The sequence below is a fragment of the Styela clava genome, chromosome 14 (assembly GCF_964204865.1).
Source record: "Styela clava chromosome 14, kaStyClav1.hap1.2, whole genome shotgun sequence".
NCBI lineage: Eukaryota > Metazoa > Chordata > Ascidiacea > Stolidobranchia > Styelidae > Styela > Styela clava.
This window is the reverse complement of record NC_135263.1, coordinates 3,220,611-3,238,558: the sequence shown is the minus strand read 5'-3', so window position 1 is coordinate 3,238,558 and position 17,948 is coordinate 3,220,611. Positions and strand designations below refer to the sequence as shown.

Below are 17,948 nucleotides of genomic sequence, written 5' to 3'. Positions count from 1 at the left end.
TATTTCCAAGTTAAGCGCGGTTTGACGTTGCCTTAGCGACAGCATGACGTCATCATAAATTTCAGGGTTAGTCGTCAGAAGTTCGCATGTCTTTGTCGCTTTTTCTTCTGCCGTTTCGCGTTCAGTCCCATCCCTGTTTAACCTCCATTTCTCTTTCAAATACAATGCTTGCACTTCTGAAGACAAACTCTTGCATTCATATATTAGTTTTTTAGTTACTAAAACGCGCTGATGTGAAGTGTCGTCGTCCATGTGACTTGACTATGTCCTACTTGCCTCCGTCTTGGCCCAGTTTCCTAATATACTGTCGACCCAAAAGTTGAGACAACGTGCAGAAACGCAATTGTCTGTCAACGTCGTGAAATACTTCAGACCAGCTAACGTGCGACAATCGTCACGCTTCACTAGGAAGTCGATACCGGTAGTATCTCCTCAAAATCCACGACACACAAAATTGATAGGACCAGTGATTGGCGAACCCGTTCATTCTCATTTTTTGACGATCGCAGCTAAGGTAGTGTGCACCTAATATAACGACTATTTCGAGTATATGTATTAGATTCATGTAGAGCGATTACTTATTACAGGTATGACACCTTTCTGGCGGTTGAAAATACACATAAAAGTTTGTTGTAATTCACGCTGCGAAGGCCTGGAGACCAACATTCTACCTACAAGCAAGAAGATCAGTGGTGCTATGAAAGACAACCTGATTTTCGACACGAGCAGATCTTTATAATTCACTCATTATAATTATCTTAACATTTGGCTGAAAATATGCGGTGGCCTCGTCTCAATAGATTCGGGCATTGCTCCATTAATCTTCATCATTTTCCTCTTCCCCTGTTTGCTCTCATTTTCAAAGAAAATCCCATCTTATCCTACAAATTCACACGAACTTTCTTTTTCTTAATAACATATAAAATATTCAATGTAACAGAGATTACAATTTACAAATCTTTTTCACGATATTAATTGATAGAACTGGACAAATGTCCCATATCTTATGTTTATCAGCAGTCAATGACGTCAAATCGTATCATTGTATATCCGCTGTAGGTTAGAGGATAAATCCGGATATATCTTGTTGTAACTGGTTCTGGGAATCGGCTTACAACTTTTGTGTTTCTGTCTGTATTTCCAGTGAACACCTTAACACATTTATTTTAGAAAAAGATAATAATTAGTGATTGCCAGTAACTTCTGCTTACAGGGCCGGCTTTAGACCATGGCAACCTGACATCTACGACTTGTACTTCCACATATCGGCAGTAATTATTTGTGACGACCCTTGTTTTATCTGTTAAATGATGTCATGTGATATTGTTTTCATATTTCGTATTGGGGGCGATGTAACACTGTCGATATGTTCTTTAGGGTGTGCCTGTTAGCGTGTGCTGTGGGTTGGCAGGGTGCAGTTGTCTGAGTAAGGTTGTTTTCGGTTGGATGTTTGGTTTTCAGTGTCTGTGGGAGTGCCTCTGGTCTTCGGTGGGTTATCGGGGATGATTTTCTGTGGTTGTGTGATTGTTGGATGTTTTGTGCAGGACAGTGGGCTGATGTTGTGATCATGTTGTGGTTTGAGTGCGATGCCATTGCAATTCATTTAGTGTTGTAATTTTCAGTTTTATCGTGGAATTAGCTATCATCAGTACTGTCCAAATGTTGTGCACATATAGAATTGTTTATCTTGTTTTAAATACCTGTCATACGTTATTTTCAGCCTATTTGGCAAATTGTGGTAGATAGTTTTGTGTTCCGGATTATAGGGGTCATGTGGCTTCAATTGAAAGTGTTTTCGATTTCGGGGGCCGTCAGTGTTTTTATAGTGTATATTGCTTTCTTGTATTTTACTGCCTGGTATCTGTTATTTTTTATGTATTCTTTCCGTGGCATTGAAGTATTCAGTTATATTAAGATGGACGCTACATATTTAAGGTCAAGTTTATTGCCAACCAGTGAGAAATCAACCATAAACAAATTTCGAGATATAGAGAACCCCAGAGTTTTATTGGGGAAGTAAAGCCACGAGAACCAAAACTGGTTATCTAGCAGCAACACACATGGTTCTAATATACATCAGGGTGGGCAAAAAATTTGTATAAGAGCCGCATACAGTAAGGCACAAATATGTGAGAGCCGCATAATTTTTGAAATTAGAATACCGTGGAAGAATTTTACACAAACGTATAATAACAACATTGCAAAGTATATATTGCGGGGCAATATCAGAAGTAGTTGACTTGTGTGTTTCCATTCTATCTGAAAGTTTTTAAGTCTTGGTGTTAATGCAGTGCGGGACATATCGCACTGTTACTAAGACTAACTGCAATGAAGCTACAACAAACCGCCAACGCAGTAACAAACATTTGATCATTGTGTTGTAAGATTTGTCGTTTGACTGATATAATTTTAAATTCCACGCTAAAACATTATTTTCATACTAAAACGTAATTTGTCTCAATCATTGATGAAAACTTTTTCAACCGCTTAATAAATTGAAAAAACTGTAACGCTTCAGAATTTCTTAGTTAAATTAGGATAATAATTATTGCTAGCAATAAGAGCCGCATAAAAACTCCGGCGAGCCGCGGTTTGCCCGTTGTTGTAATATATGATGGAACAAAACGGAATTTTAGTTTCGTTTGTTTAGTTAGTAATCCTAGATGCAAGTTCTTAATATTACTCATTATAGTTGTGATATTGCATAGGTCTGCTGCGTACGCAAAACACCTACGTTGATTGTGATTTTGTACTTAAATGTAATCGCAAATTAATTTCCTATTACAAATCCTCATTTTGTTAGTATTGTACCCACTGTAGCTAATGCGATCCTGTCTGTATGCTTCTGGAAGACGGACTGGATCACGGATTACCATGCCATGAAGAATATGGAGATATTGAACATGTTGTATATTTCAGGTGCATGTTGAATCAACATTGATTGTGGACAGTGACATATTTGCGAAAAATAGCGCCAACGTCACCGATTGCACGGGACACCAACCAGTGGTTACGTGACCGCCATATGGCGGTGGGGAGTTCATTAATCATATCGATAATATTTCTCTCCCATGGGGTTCAAAGCACATAGATAATATATCTTACCAATTCGCTTTGATCGGCTTTCTTTACATCCGTAAATTTCTTCCCGTCATCACTGTATTCAACTTTAAATGAAGTTGTCCACTGATCATAGGTAGGTCTTCCTTGAGTTACAACTCCGGTAACAAACCTAAGTTCACCAAGATCCACCATAATCCAGTCGTGACCCGCGTTATCTGCAAAATTGTAAACTCAGTAAACTGTGTGTTAGGAATAGATATGGTTCTAATAACCATCCCAATTTGTTAATTAAGGTATACTGGGATGCGAAATACACCACGGCATATATTACATGCATGAGTGGCCTTGGCTTCTGTCTCGTTCTATTTCTGTTAATGCTCAAGTCAATTGCTTTGTGTTTTGTGTAATACACTTTGATTCTCTACAAACATCGTATGAGCTCCGAGTTCCCGACACCACAATTATATTCTCGCAAATTTCATTCGCTAAAATTTCTCCAAGGACAAAGATAATCTCATATAATACGAGTACTTCAATTTAATTTTCTCCATTAAAAATACAACTCGTTAATATGGTGTCCGATGGTCAATTTCTAAATGCACACATTTTCTTCCGTGCTTTATTTCCGGGGTTATAACCCTGTACATTTATACCGTATTCATCACTGACCTACTACAAACAAGACTTACTTCCCATTGGGTGCCAAGCATTATTTGGATAACCCAGTCGGCTGTATTTTATGTGGTCTGGCCTGGACGATACAGTTATCGCACTGTCGGGAATATCACCGATCTTCAGTCCAAGCAAGCAATAGGTTTCTAAAAATAGGAGACTGTGTTATACATAAATGCCGTCATCGGAGATGGGCAGTAATTCATTTTTTCACCATACTGAAAACACACCGGATATGTATATACAAAAAATTATGATAAATATGAAAAATACGTTTCAGGGCGAGGAGAATCGCGAAAAACTAATAAAGGTTATCGAGCAGCGACACCCTTAAAGTCTAACATAAAATAATAATAAGATTCTAACTATATATATATATGTTATTTGAGAAAAAAACAATAAATACTTCAAAGCAACCTAGTGTGCCTAGGATTCGTGCTTTAACAACTACAAAAAAACGACTCCGTGCACTAAGATTCCAGGTAACTATGGCGATTGCATCTTTAGGCAAAGTCTCACTGGTACTAACAAAACGTACCTTTTGAACAATAGAGCGATGCTCAAATATAGACCCGAATGAAGTAGCTTGCCGTGCGTATGTTAATGTGCGTTGCCGGTATCAAATAACCTCCGACTTTCGCGTAGCACGAGAAATGGAGGGCGAAAGACAGCCGTCACGCTTGGCGGATTAAAAACCGTGTTCCCATGAATGCATAATAATACAGCGAAATTTTGGATGAAATATCAGATTTCTTATGATTCATAGGAAATTTGGGGATAAATAAAAGTGATAGCTTTTTCAAGACAAAACACAATCTTCAACCACAGAAAATTTCGAAACGATTCATATGTACCTTTCGTGTTTAATAACCGCAGTCGAATACGAACTTCATATTTCAAAACTTCGGGTCGAGATTATAAACGAAAACTAATGTAAAGGCTTATATGAAGCAATTGACAATACTAGTAAATTCGATCCTCCCGTAGTATGTGTACCAGGTTAGGTTTAGACCAACGGTGCACAACCTGCGGCCGTCTCGAAAAAAAAATGCGGCCGTCCACATACAAAATCCTATGAAAAAAAAGTTCAAAATATAGGATTTGGCGGCTATGCTGGCGTATATTGAAGCAAAACAGAAGCACTGCAAAAAAGTCAGACGACACGATGCGTCACAATCTAGATGGTGTATTTGCTGCCAGTTACCTCACTTTGCAAGTTTATCTGCCCACATGCAAGACCAAAGGAGTCATTAAATTGCTACGATTCTTTGCAAACTTTTATAGAATAAATTCATAAAAATATTTGACATTTTATTATACTTTTGGGGACAAGAAAATGGGGGCGACCGCCCCTCCCCGACTTTCGATTTTTTTCGAAATTGTGCAACCATTATGCAACTTGCTGAATATATCTGCTCTAGAATAGGTCCACCGAAAAAAAAATCCTATTAAAATGCGAATATTATACTTCCAAGTAGTCCTACTTACTTCATAATTGGGCAGAGTGCACCTCGCACGGGTCAAATACGCGGTTATGACGTCATAAAGCCAAAAAATTTCGCGCGCCTTCGGCGCGCTATTAACCTTCTGGCGGCCGTATTGTATAATAATAAATGCAATGTGGCCGCCAATAGCAAAAAGGTTGTGCACCCCTGGTTTAGACCATAATTTTATTCCAATTTTCCTTATTCTTGTTCTATTACGAGTTCGGGGACTAGCCAAGTGACTTCCGTAGTATTTGTACCTGAAATTAGGGCCTAACCCTAAACCGGTACACATACTACGTTCCGGTGTCCGCCATCGTGGTTCACATACTACCGAAGTACCGCAAATTCGATAAAGGACCAAATCCTCCTCTTGACAAAGTCGCATTATCTACTTTCCTCTCGCCCGGTATGAATGAAATAAATTATTCTGTAATAGTCAGACTTACCTGGTGATGTTCTGCGAATTCTGCTAATCTGATCTGAAATCGAAAAATATATTCATTGATCAAGGCTTGGACATATTCTGTTGCGGTCCAAAAAAAAATAATTTATGTTTGAATATTTCATCTCACAAAATTTGTCAGATTTACTTCGAATCTACTCTCCGTTCGTTTATCTCTATTTTGACTACGTCACCGATTCTGTTGTATTATAGTCATAGGGTATCGCGAACCCGTTCTCAGGATGTTATGACAAAAGAGAACTCGTTCTACGTTTTTATTATTCACTAAGTTATAGGATCCTTGTGCCTGGCTTTGCTCGTAGTATACGTACGGGTAAACTTGTGCTGAACTTGGGCGAGTAAACTCGTTTTGGAAAAATCAAAATACCCTGACCAAGCCCTTTGCCGACAACACATCTTTTAACACTTCAGCACGTATTGGAAAAAACAAATTGCCCCGATAGATAAAAAAAAGGAAGTAACAAATAGCCTGGCTGTGCCCTTGACCAGCAACAAACCTTTTAAAACTTCATTTTCTTTTTGTAGGTCTGTGACTTCTTGCGGAATACAATCACAAACTCCTTGTGGTCCAGCTGGGCCAGGAGGACCTGGCGGGCCTCGTGCTCCCCGTTTTCCTGGTCTTCCGCCACTGCCATCCGAGTTGCTTACAGGAATATCTTCCGTTGAGTTGGCATTTCCCACATCAGATACCGCCTCTACCTTCTCTGTTCCTGTAAATTACAGCTTGTTCACAAGGAATATAGGAACGAAAACTCGTTATAGTTCTTAAGTCCAAATTGCAGAAAATTTTGCCAATCAAATTATGGTGCTTTGAGCGTTTACAAAGTACGTTGCAAATGTGGGTTAATGTTCTGTTGAAACGCGCGACTTCCCTTTCTATAGTAGGCTAGTACTGTTTGTGAATTTTTTTTCGAGTCTAAGAGTCGAAATTCACAATCGGAACTATAAAAATGCTGAACACCGCCAACGTTATCGTAGTCAAAATTTTTGTGTCGAGTGTTAGAGTCGAATTTTTTGTCAGTCTGGACTCTGTAGTCTATGCAGTACATTTTGAAATACTGTTTGATGGGCAATTTTACTGAATATATATTGATTCAATATTGATATATATATATATATATATGCAATATATTTAGGATTACCATACGTCCCGCTTTTTAGCGTCTTGTCCCAACAAGTCAGCCAAAAGCCCCGCTTTTGCGTTCAGCCATCCAGCATAATACGCGCATAATACGCTGTGTAGCGCAACGCTTGCCTACTTACGGAAGGTGGATGCATTGTTTGTTTGTTTCGTTGTTTCCCGCTAACATTGTTAGCGAACGTATCAAATGTAAAATGAGAATATCGGTCAGAGACCGAAGACTTATCGATCGAAAGTTAGGGGATCCCCTAAAACAGCGCTCTTACTCCATAGTGACACCTTGTGTCCCATTACTAATTAATTAATAACTAAGTATACGACATAATTCATCCAAAATCAATAGGCTTCTGGTCCGACATATGATGAATGCACATGCAAAATTCGAAGCAGATTCAATCTCGCTTTCGTGAGATATCGCGTGCATCTAACAGACAAGCAAACAGACAAATACCTATCAACATACTTACCGATTAAAATCGATAGGTAATCAGTTCTAATTGGTCCTGTTCGGACGTTCACATGAATGTAACATTGAGCAACGTGTTTTCGAAGGGGTTATCTACAGAAAAACCTGCTTAACGAATAAGTAAATTTCCAATGCTTGAAAACGGTGGACTATTTCATAATTCTTTATTCCTTATGCTGTACATAAATAAATCTAAATTCGGATCATTTGTATCGTTGGATTCCTTTCTATTTTTCTAACTGAACCCGATATTTGAACAGAGTATATGCGCATGAATCCCGATGACAATATGGTCAATGAAGACAGTCGGGATGGCTTTAAATGTAGGCCTATGTAGTAAAATCGGAAACTGTAAAGCTACAGGATCACAGCTAAGGGGTCGTTTTTTTGGAGGCGTCCCGCTGTGAAGTCAAAAAAATATGGTAACCCTAAATATATTATGTACTTGTAAAGAACTTACCAACAATCCTTCTAATCGCCCAGTTCATACACTTTTCGTCCAAATCTTCGACGTCACAGGTTGCCATGGTAATGCAAATCATAAATATTACTAATGATTTCATTTTCTGGCTAGTTATGGTCTACTGCACAAAATTTTAGTTTAGTCTTAAATAAAAGAAAGAACAAGTCACGCGGGGTTGAGCCAATAAGAATATTTAAGTATTAGACCCTATCTAGAGTGAATATTTTGTTTCTATATTTAATTTGAGCTTTTTATTTTTATTTCATTTTTTTCATGCTGTGCTAGACCCATTTTAGGGTGTCGCTGCTCGATAACGATTACTGTTTTTTGGCGTCTCCATCCACCCTGTAAATGCTACTCTTATTTTATTCTACTCGTATATTTAAGTGGCGTATTTTCAGCATTGGTGAAAAAATAAACTGCTGATTGCTGGACTGATTATACGATTAGTTGTAGCGATAAAAAGATAGCTGCGAATATATTTAATCGTTTCTTGTGACATTGAAATTCAAAACATTGTCCTAAGTCATATTCCTTGCCTTATATCGGGTGCGCGAACTATGGTTCAACCTTTCACTGACGCTATATCATACGTATTGCAAAGGTAGTCCGTTTGTTGACAGCGATACAGAAGCTCCAAATTTACTTGTGCGTAACGACAGTCTTCGTAAACAAGTTGGAATTGATCATAAGCGGTAATATATATCTTATTTATAATGACGTGTTAACCTTAAAAATATCACAGGGGAATACCGCGGTTTGAGCGGTTAAAACAAACATGTACGTCACTGTTGCACGACGCGGCACGTTTTTTGCCTCTTGTATATATTTCCAGAGTTACAAAATACAAGTGTTCAATACCTTTTGTCAAGTCAAGCAATGAATACGCTGTGATATTTTCCAAATAAAATTACGATTGAGCAACATTAATACATACCATATTTTATTAATTTTCATTCCGCTGGTGATCATACTTTGTTTTTGTACACTTGTGTTATACCCGTAAACAAAATCATTGTTGAAAGATGGCGAAAAATGAAATAAATATTCGAATTTGGCGTCGAACCCTCGATATCGCACCAAATATGACAAAATCTGATTTTTATCAATTTTTGAAAGCCCATATTTTTCTAATTTTCATTCCACTGGTGATCATACTTTGTTATTGAACACTTTAGTTATACCTGTAAACAAAATCATTGTCAAAAGTTGTCAGAAAATAGAGTAACATATTCGAATTTGGCGTCGAACAATTGATATCGCACCAAATATGGCAAAATCTGATTTTTGTCAAATTTTGAAAGCCCATATTTTTTTAATTTTCATTCCGCTGGTGATCATACTTTGTTGTTGGACACTTTAGTTATACATGTAAATGAAATCATTATCAAAAGTTGTCGGAAAATAGAATAACATGTTTGAATTGGCATCGAATATTCGATGTCGCACTCTAATTTTTGATCGCTCATATTTTTTCCGATATCCGATACTTCTTGAAATCTCGCTTTGTTCTTTACCCCATATCATATATCATACTTGTGAGTACCTATACCATTCAGAATTACTCTTATAAGTTTCATAATCACTCTTGCATTTTGCGGATTATTTTGAAATTTGGTCTCAAACCTTACAGTTTGCATATAACATTGCAAAAAACTACCGATATTGTTAGCGTTCCCATACATGATATTATTTTTTGTTTTTCGTGCTGACATATTCTTATACTTTTTTTGATTCTCCGTCATGTACGGTTTATATATGTATTTTATGATTACCAGTGCCAGCTGAATGTGCATAAACGTATCTTTTGCTCCGGGTTTTTTTCTTCGGAACTTTTAATTTTGAGTAGGATCCGTTTCTTCGTAAGAAATATCATTAGAGTTTTAAATGCCGCGTGGGAACCGGTTGAAAACTGCAGAATATATTTCCGCTGAAATTCCGCTGGATTCACAGAGGTAGAATAACAGGTACGGTACCGGTAACGCGCAGACAGACTGGTGGAAACACAATGAATTCTCTTATCTGGCAAGCATATATTATTTCATACAGGCCAGCTCGCGTGCGCCACTCATCACGCTTCATTAGGAGTAAGAAGTGGTAATTTATCTCGAAATCCACGGCACCCGAAACTGAAAAAACCAGTGATTGGCGTTCAATCAATCAATCGTTTATTTGTCATCACAACAACAAGTTCAAATAAAACTGATGCAATGAATACCTATACCGTACTAATTATATTATTTGTGTGGCCGGAGTCGCGAGGGACCTAAGAAGGTCTCCAAGCAGCGACACCTACGGCGCTGTTTCAGGTTAGAATAAAAATTAACATGAATGAGGGATAAAATATATAAATCCTAACAACTAATGCAATACAGTTGCGGCATTAAAAATAGTTGAGATTATGACACGGGGTAAAACTAGGAATATGTAACTATCTCGGAATAAATACCAATAAGAATGCGAAGAAAGCAGAATAAAAATACAAGAAAAAATTATAGAGAAGGCAAATTTGGCGAAATATACAATTAAAAACCAGACAATGCAAACACTAACACAAAAATATTTACAGGAGAACCCGGCGAACCCGTTCATATTCTCTTTTTTTTTTTGACGATCGCAGCTAAGTTACTGCGTACCTCATATGACGACTAATGATGTTTTACTTGGCGTTTCAAAATTTATGTATTAGATTCATATAAAGCGATTACTTATTACCGATCTGACATATTTCTGGCGGTAGAAAATATGAATAAAAGTTTGGTGTAAATCACCCTGTGACGGCTAGGAGACCACCATTCTCCGAGACATTCGACCTGCAAGCAAGATGATCAAGAGTGACATGGAAGGCAACCTGATTCACGGCACGATTAGAACTTTATAATTCAATCATTATATTTAACTTTCTTAACATTTGGCTAAAACTATGCAGTGGCCTCGTCTCAAGATATGAAAGCTGCTAAGACTGCTTATTCATCTGGTCCAGTTACCAGTCCTAGACGGGTATGGCATTAGTTGGCCAGTTACTGGTTTTCGGAAGCATGGGCTTGAGGGTGGAGGAAGCCGTAATCGACCAGAAGTCACGGGAACCACCCTACGGCGCTGACGAGAACGCACGCAGGTAATCAGAGGTGCGGTGGCAAGCGTATTCCTAACGCTCAGCACGATGCGCAATACCGCCGAGCCAAATTTGAGCATTGCTCTCTTATTGGACACGTTTAGTGTACATAACGATCGTTTCGAAATTTTGTTGTTATTGTTATTTGTCTCCGTCATTTTTAAAAAAATCGCTTTTCTCTTCGAATACTGGACCAATTGCTTTGAAATTTTCAGTGGTTAAAAATGAAATTTTTCTTCAGAAGGCTATTACTTCCATCAAAATCATTGCCGTTGGGTGGCGCTACGTGTTCATATATTTGAGCATAGCTCTCTTGTTTCTTTATCATTTCCCCATTCCCCCTGTTTGATCTCCTATACAGGAAAAGTAAATTCTATCTCACCCTTCGAATTAAACAAATGTCACAAGAAATGTCTTTATATCATATCTTAAAATAACGTATAACATATACAATGTAACACAGATTACGATATTAATACAGCTGGAGCTAGTGTCCCATATCCTATGTTTATCAGCAGTCAATAATGTCAAATCGTATCATTGTATATCCACTGTAGGTTACAGGATAAATCCGGATATATCTTGTTGTAACTGGTTCTGGGAATCGGTTTACAACTTTTGTGTTTCTGTCTGTATTTCCAGTGAACACCTGGGTACATTCATTTCAGAAAAAGACAATAATTAGTGCTTGCAGGTCCAGCTTTAGAACAGCGTTGGGCAAGGGATTGAACCAGGGGCCAAAAAATTTGCCCACCTAGACAGGCGGGCCATGTAAGTGTGACGTAAGCAGTTACATTTTATGAACAATATTTACAGTCTTACAAAAGCAAATGCAGAAAACAATATTTAGTGCTTGCGAGTAACATCTGCTTACAGGCCCCGTTTTAAACCAGGGTTGGGCAAGGATATGGACTAGGGTCCAAAAAATTCTGCCACCTAGACTGGCGGGTGATTGTGACGTCAAAAGTTACATTTTATGAACATTATTTACAGTGTTACAAAAACAAATGCGTAAACCATAACGTCGTCCCAAAACTAAATTTAATCGCAATCTCAACAAATTCCTTGAGCAAGTTTCTAGCTAAAACGTGACCGCCTTATGGTGAATGGTAGTCCATCAATCATATCGAAAATATTTTTTTTCCATGGGGTTCAATGCACATAGATGATATATCTTACCAATTCGCTTAGATCTGTTTTCTTCACATCCGTAAATTTCTTCCCGTTATCACTGTATTCGACTTTAAATGAAGTTGTCCAGTGATCATAGGTAGGTCTTCCTTGAGTTACAACTCCGGTAACAAACCTAAGTTCACCAAGATCCACCATAATCCAGTCGTGACCGGGGTTATCTGCAAAATTTTAAACGTAGTAACCTGTAGGTTAGGAATAGAGAATTATATATTGTGCTAATCGACATTTGGATGACTATCTCTGTAGCGGACTATTGAGTTGCCATATATTATAGACAACAGTTTAATATTTGTAGATAAATGACTCCTAACCGCGCCTAATTCTTTATTTTGCATCTATAGCCCCACTTTTGATTGAAATTTTTTTTTTATAGAATCACTTTTATAGATTTAAATATATATGAAAAGAACTATAACGCCATAATAAACAATCTTGATTAGCTAATAATCAGTAGTCGACATAGGAAGTGCGTATTTAATGATGCCGAAATATAATTTCTGAAAAGACCGGACCCAAATATCTTTGAAGTTTTGTATGCGGATCTTCAGTAAAAATAGTTGAGTAGCCCTGGTATATGTGACAGGTTAAGAAATGAGAGGGATATATGCAGTGATGAGCTGGGAAAATCGTAACAACCGGAACGCATCTAATTTGTGAAAATGTAATCTATATATATTTACAACACGACGCGGACGCTACCACAAATTTTTGTTTGTTCTAAGATAGAGCCGAAGGACTACAATGAAATATGAAGAAATTATCTGGTATATGTCTGTTCAAAATTACAAGAATATGTATACCAATTCAATACGAATGTGTTTATTAGAAAGGTATAGGATGAAATTTCACGGGGTCAAAGGTCGGCGAAACATCCATTACACCAAGGTTTGCCCTAACCCGCGGTCCGCTGGATTGTTTTTTGCGGCCCGCCCTATAGGTTCGTAAGCAGACTTCTTATGTTTTTAAAATGTCTAACAATCGGAACGCTGTTCCGGTGCATTCCGGCTACAGCACATCACTGGATATATGATCCCAACTGCCATTTGATTGGCCTCCGTAGAGAGCTGTTGGCTGCCATTACGAATGGAGATGGGTAGATGGCCCCAATATCCGTATGAACAGCTTCGTCTGTAGAGGACTATTGGGTTGTCATATATATAGTAATTTGAGAGAAGAAAAAGATACATTGTCCCAATTGCCTGAATAGCCTCCTCAGTAAATGATTTCTGGGCTGCGAAATGGACAGTGGGTTTGATTATTAGGCGACTGTACAATTATTTATGTTTTTCTCCATAATATCTTCTTATGTTTAATGGAGTTTTGCGTCCATTCTCGCAAATCCTTTTTCACAATATTTTATCCTCGCAAATTGTTCTCACAAATGGGGCCACGAATAGGGCCCACAATTTGTACACCACTGAAATGAAGCTGGGCATTTTCGAATGCCTGATGATTTCAGAATCAAATCGCATATTTTTTTCAAATCGAATACATGGGAGATGTGTAATTGCATGTGACTTTTAATTGTAATTATTCCTCCATTCACATAATTTAGCGAAAACATAGAGTCCATCACTCAGTTTTCTGAGCGTTCACACACAATAAGAAACATTTCAATCAATAAAAAACAATTGAGACATCCACCCAGAACTTTGGTGGACAAAAATAATAAGATGGCGGCGTTTTAAAATTTTCCTCCCAATCGATTCTAATAATTTACCATTCGATTTGGCCCGGCCCTACCTTCGACATACAAGACTTACTTCCCGATGGGTGCCAAGCTTCACTTGGAGTATCCAGTCGGCTGTATCGCAAAGTAGCTGGATGGGATGATACAGTTATCGCACTGTCGGGAATATCACCGATCTTCAGTCCAAGCAAACAGTAGGTTTCTAAAATGATAAAATGTTGTACAAAAAGCTGTGCTCTGAGATAGACAATTCCATGTCGGTTTGGACTACAGTCAAATACAAAATTAATATTAGAACCAAGACGTCGTGGTCGAGTTTATAGAATAGGATTTACATATTAATTTCGAGGAATAGTAAAGTAGATAAGGCGACTTAGTCATAAGGTAGGTAGACCACTGACTTTCCTTTGGTTACCAGTTAATGTCGGGAATCAGAGGTGCGGTATTCCTAACACTCAGCACGATGCTCAACACCGCCGAGCCATTATGAACAGAATCTAATATAGAGGCCCATATAAAGCAATTGACAAAACTAGTAATTGGACAAAAGACCAAATCCGCCTCTTGACCAAGTCGGTTTATCTCTCTACCAGTATGAGTGAGAAAATACTATCGTACTCCTTCTTAGACTTACCTGGTGATGTTCTGCGAATCCTGCTAATCTGATCTGAAATCGAAAAATATAAATATTGGCCAAGGCTTGAACATATTCTGTTGCGGTCGGAAAAAAAATGCTTTTATGTTTGAATGTTTCATCTCGCAAAATTTGTCAGATTTACCTCGAATTTACTCTCGGTTCGCTTATGCTTATTTCGACTAAATCACCAATTGTATTGGTACTCCCGTAATATGTGTACCAGGTTAGGGTTAGGCCATAACTTTATTTTAGTTCCATTACGAGTCGGGGACTGTCTGTGTTAGCCAAGTGAATATACACCCTACCCAATGGTTTTCGCCCCTTTACACAACTTGATGTAAAATAGGCGAACAAAATTGGTTACCTCCATATTGGTACACATATGCTACTTCTGGAGCGCCGTTGTATTATAGTCAGTGGGTTACTACGAACCCGTTGTTGTTTTACTTTAAATGTTATACGATCGCAGCAAAAAGGTTCAGATATCGTCAGATATTAGTGGTGGCTTGTACCTGGCCTTGTTCGGAGGAAAACGAACGAGTAAACTTGGAACTCGTGCGGAACTTGGGCAATAAAACACGCCTTGGAAAAAACAAATTGCCCCGATAGATAAAAAAGGAAGTAACAAATAGCCTGGCTACGCCCTTGACCAACAACAAACCTTTTAAAACTTCATTTTCTTTCTGTAGGTCTGTGACTTCTTGCGGAATACAATCACAAACTCCTTGTGGTCCAGCTGGGCCAGGAGGACCTGGCGGGCCTTGCGCTCCCCGCTTTCCAGGTCTTCCGCCACTGCCATCTGAGTTGCTTACAGGAATATCTTCCGTTGAATTGGCATTTCCCACATCAGATACCGCCTCTACCTTCTCTGGTCCTGTAAAATACAGTTTGCTCATTGAGGATATGGTAACGAGACTTTGGAATATTTTCCAATGAACTGTAGTGCATATAGAAATTGGACAAATACTAATGATGAAATACCGCGATTGTGGTATTGATCTTTGGGAACTCCAAAAGTATGTGCACCAAGATGGCGCACAACCTTAACATAGTATGTGTACCAGGTTAGGGTTCAGGTTGTGCGCCATCTTGGTGCACATACTTCGGGAGCGCCGATTTTCGAATCAAAGCTATTTTAAGCAACCCTCACATTTTCCCATCGCTACTTGTTTTGTAAAGTTACATATTAATTAAAAGTTGGTTTAAAATCGTCTGGCGCAAAAGCCAAATTGCTAAACGCGCGATATACCTAATACTACACACACGAACATTAATCGTGATTTTGTACTTAATTAAATTAAAGTCTATCTCAAAATATTTTGGCTATTGTCATTATTATTACCCAGACTGACCCCTGCGCAAATTATTTTGCATGAGACCGTGCAATAGTTACGGTCATGTGCCTTTGGATATATATACAATATATTATGTACTTGTAAACAACTTACCAACAATCTTTCTAATCGCCCAGTTCATGCATTTGTCATCCGAATCGCTGACGTCACAGGTTGCCAAAGCAATGCAAATCATGAATATTACTAATGATTTCATTTTCTGCCTAGTTATGGTCTACTGCACAAAGTTTTAGTTCAGTCCTAAATAAAAGAAAGAACAAGTCACGCGAGGTTAATAAGAAAAGAAGACCGGGTATTATTTCAATTTTTTTTTCGGAAAATAACACTAGGGCTTATTTTTGTAGCATGTCTTATATTTTCAGTTATCAAAAACAAAATGGTAAAGTAGAGAGCTACGAGATTTACAAACATACAAAATATGAAAACCGATCTATTTACTTATAAATAACTGGTTAAGAAAAAAATTGCTAAACATACATTATTCAAAAATGCTAACTTTCGAAGTTGGCGCACAACCTGAACATAGTATGTGTACCAGGTTATGGTTCAGGTTGTGCGCCATCTAATTCAGGTCGACTAGGTCTTATTTTAAGGGGAGGCTTATATTAAAATCATTTTTAAAATTTAAGCTAGGTCTTATTTTCGGGGAAACTCGATAGATTATATCATTACCTTTGATTGCCTAATTCATACAGAATCGAAAGAAAAAAAACAGATCGAGCGAGCTGAACGACTATGGTTAACAACTGACATACGCATTGCAAAAAAAGCTCATTTGTTGATCGCGATACAGAATTTCTAAAACTGCTTGTGCGTAACGAGAGTGTTCGTAAACAAGTTGAAAGTAAGCATATGCGAGCTTATATATATCCTATTCATAAGTACGTGTTGACTCAAAAAATCTCAGGGGAATACCGCGGTTTGAGCGGTTACAGACATGTGTCATTGCCAATATAGACGTAGGCCTAGTTTAAAGTTGAAACCAATGTTGCACGCCGCGGCATTTTTTGCCCTTTGTATATATTTCTAGAATTACAAAATCCAAGTGGTCCATTGATTTCTTCAAGTCAGGTAGCACAATTCACTGACTTGGCCGAGGTCAGAACGTTTTGAAAGCACCAATGACATGCATACTATTCTATATAGCGGTATGCAAAATCATGTTATGGTAAGCAAGTTCGTGATTTACCGTCACAAAATAGATTTCAAGGCTGTCTTTCGCAGGTCAATATTTCCTACTACTACTACTTCCCGACTGTATTCAGCCATGGTTTCGCGGCACATTATGGTTTCCACCGGTACAGTCCAGGATTTCCGAGATTTCATTCAAATCTGGGAGCTCATTAATGGTTACAGCACATTTGAACCCATACATTTGCACCCGTATATCCGCGGGTTCAATCTATATAAGGGTGCTAAAATCCATGGGTTAGGGTTAGTATGGGTTCAAATATTCTTAGGTGAAATTATCGTGGATTCAAATCTCCGGTTCAAATGTACGTGGGTTCAAATGTAATGGAACCCATATTAATATATGGGCAATCAAAAACCTATCACGTTCGTCACTATTATTAAACTCGCTACACTTTAACGATTTTTTTGTTTTGTCAGTATTAGGCATGTTTTTATATACATTTATAATCATACAATTCTTCTTTCATTTTTTTAAGTTCTGCAGTTTGACCTTTGACCCCGTGAAATTTCATCCTATACCTTTCTAATAAACACATTCGTATTGAATTGGTAGACATATTCTTGTAATTTTGAACAGACATATACCAGATAATTTCTTCATATTTCATTGTAGTCCTTCGGCTCTATCTTAGAACAAACAAAAATTTGTGGTAGCGTCCGCGTCGTGTTGTAAATATATATATATTACATTTCTCGAGTTGTTTTTCTCGTAGATTGCCAAGTGTTGAATGTTAGCGTCTTTTTTGAAATGTTTTGTTTTCCAAATTTTGTTCCAAGTAGCTACTATGGGGAATTAGTGACTAATTCAGTTGCGCGACTTCTTTTGGCGACAAGGGGGAAAAGTACAGACGAACAAAGTCCGTTCTACTATCCATAACAAATAAGATAAGTGGAACCATTCGAACCTTTTAATAAGAGTTGCATGAGTACTACTGCACGTACACGTTATTTATTGCGTCTTTTGACCTGTGTTTGAATTTGCAGTTTGCACGAAGCTGGCTTTGTTTT

The 17,948-nt window shown here is 37.9% G+C and overlaps 2 protein-coding genes and 1 long non-coding RNA gene across 3 annotated transcripts; 1 reads left to right on the top strand and 2 right to left on the bottom strand.

Annotated features, from left to right (window-relative positions):
* The first annotated feature begins 448 nt into the window (after nt 1-448).
* On the top strand, nt 449-1,020 carry LOC144432136 (uncharacterized). The gene is made up of 2 exons (XR_013480405.1): nt 449-514; nt 588-1,020. It is a non-coding gene; the product is annotated as an uncharacterized LOC144432136 (long non-coding RNA).
* On the bottom strand, nt 880-8,103 carry LOC144432134 (neuropilin-1-like). The gene is made up of 6 exons (XM_078120234.1): nt 7,753-8,103; nt 6,183-6,395; nt 5,669-5,701; nt 3,753-3,881; nt 3,106-3,278; nt 880-1,151 (listed from the first exon to the last, which is right to left on the bottom strand). Exons 1-6 carry the CDS (start codon nt 7,853-7,855, stop codon nt 1,014-1,016), a joined length of 789 nt encoding a protein of 262 aa, XP_077976360.1. The 5' UTR covers nt 7,856-8,103; the 3' UTR covers nt 880-1,013.
* Nucleotides 8,104-11,281: 3,178 nt separating this feature from the next.
* On the bottom strand, nt 11,282-15,990 carry LOC144432135 (lactadherin-like). Its single transcript, XM_078120235.1, has 6 exons — nt 15,840-15,990; nt 15,053-15,265; nt 14,389-14,421; nt 13,828-13,956; nt 12,050-12,222; nt 11,282-11,519 (listed from the first exon to the last, which is right to left on the bottom strand). Exons 1-6 carry the CDS (start codon nt 15,940-15,942, stop codon nt 11,382-11,384), a joined length of 789 nt encoding a protein of 262 aa, XP_077976361.1. The 5' UTR covers nt 15,943-15,990; the 3' UTR covers nt 11,282-11,381.
* Between the last annotated feature and the right edge of the window lie 1,958 nt (nt 15,991-17,948).

Excerpts from the sequence above, each read along its gene's own strand:
- LOC144432134 (XM_078120234.1), bottom strand. The coding sequence starts at position 7,855 with ATGAAATCATTAGTAATATTTATGATTTGCATTACCATGGCAACCTGT. Across the intron at positions 3,882-5,668 it reads AATTCGCAGAACATCACCAG|AAACCTATTGCTTGCTTGGA; the intron begins GTAAGTCTGACT and ends TCCTATTTTTAG. Across the intron at positions 1,152-3,105 it reads AAGCCGATCAAAGCGAATTG|GTGTTCACTGGAAATACAGA; the intron begins GTAAGATATATT and ends AAATGTGTTAAG.
- LOC144432135 (XM_078120235.1), bottom strand. The coding sequence starts at position 15,942 with ATGAAATCATTAGTAATATTCATGATTTGCATTGCTTTGGCAACCTGT. Across the intron at positions 15,266-15,839 it reads GGCGATTAGAAAGATTGTTG|GACCAGAGAAGGTAGAGGCG; the intron begins GTAAGTTGTTTA and ends TGTATTTTACAG. Across the intron at positions 12,223-13,827 it reads AGCTTGGCACCCATCGGGAA|ATAACCCCGGTCACGACTGG; the intron begins GTAAGTCTTGTA and ends AAAATTTTGCAG.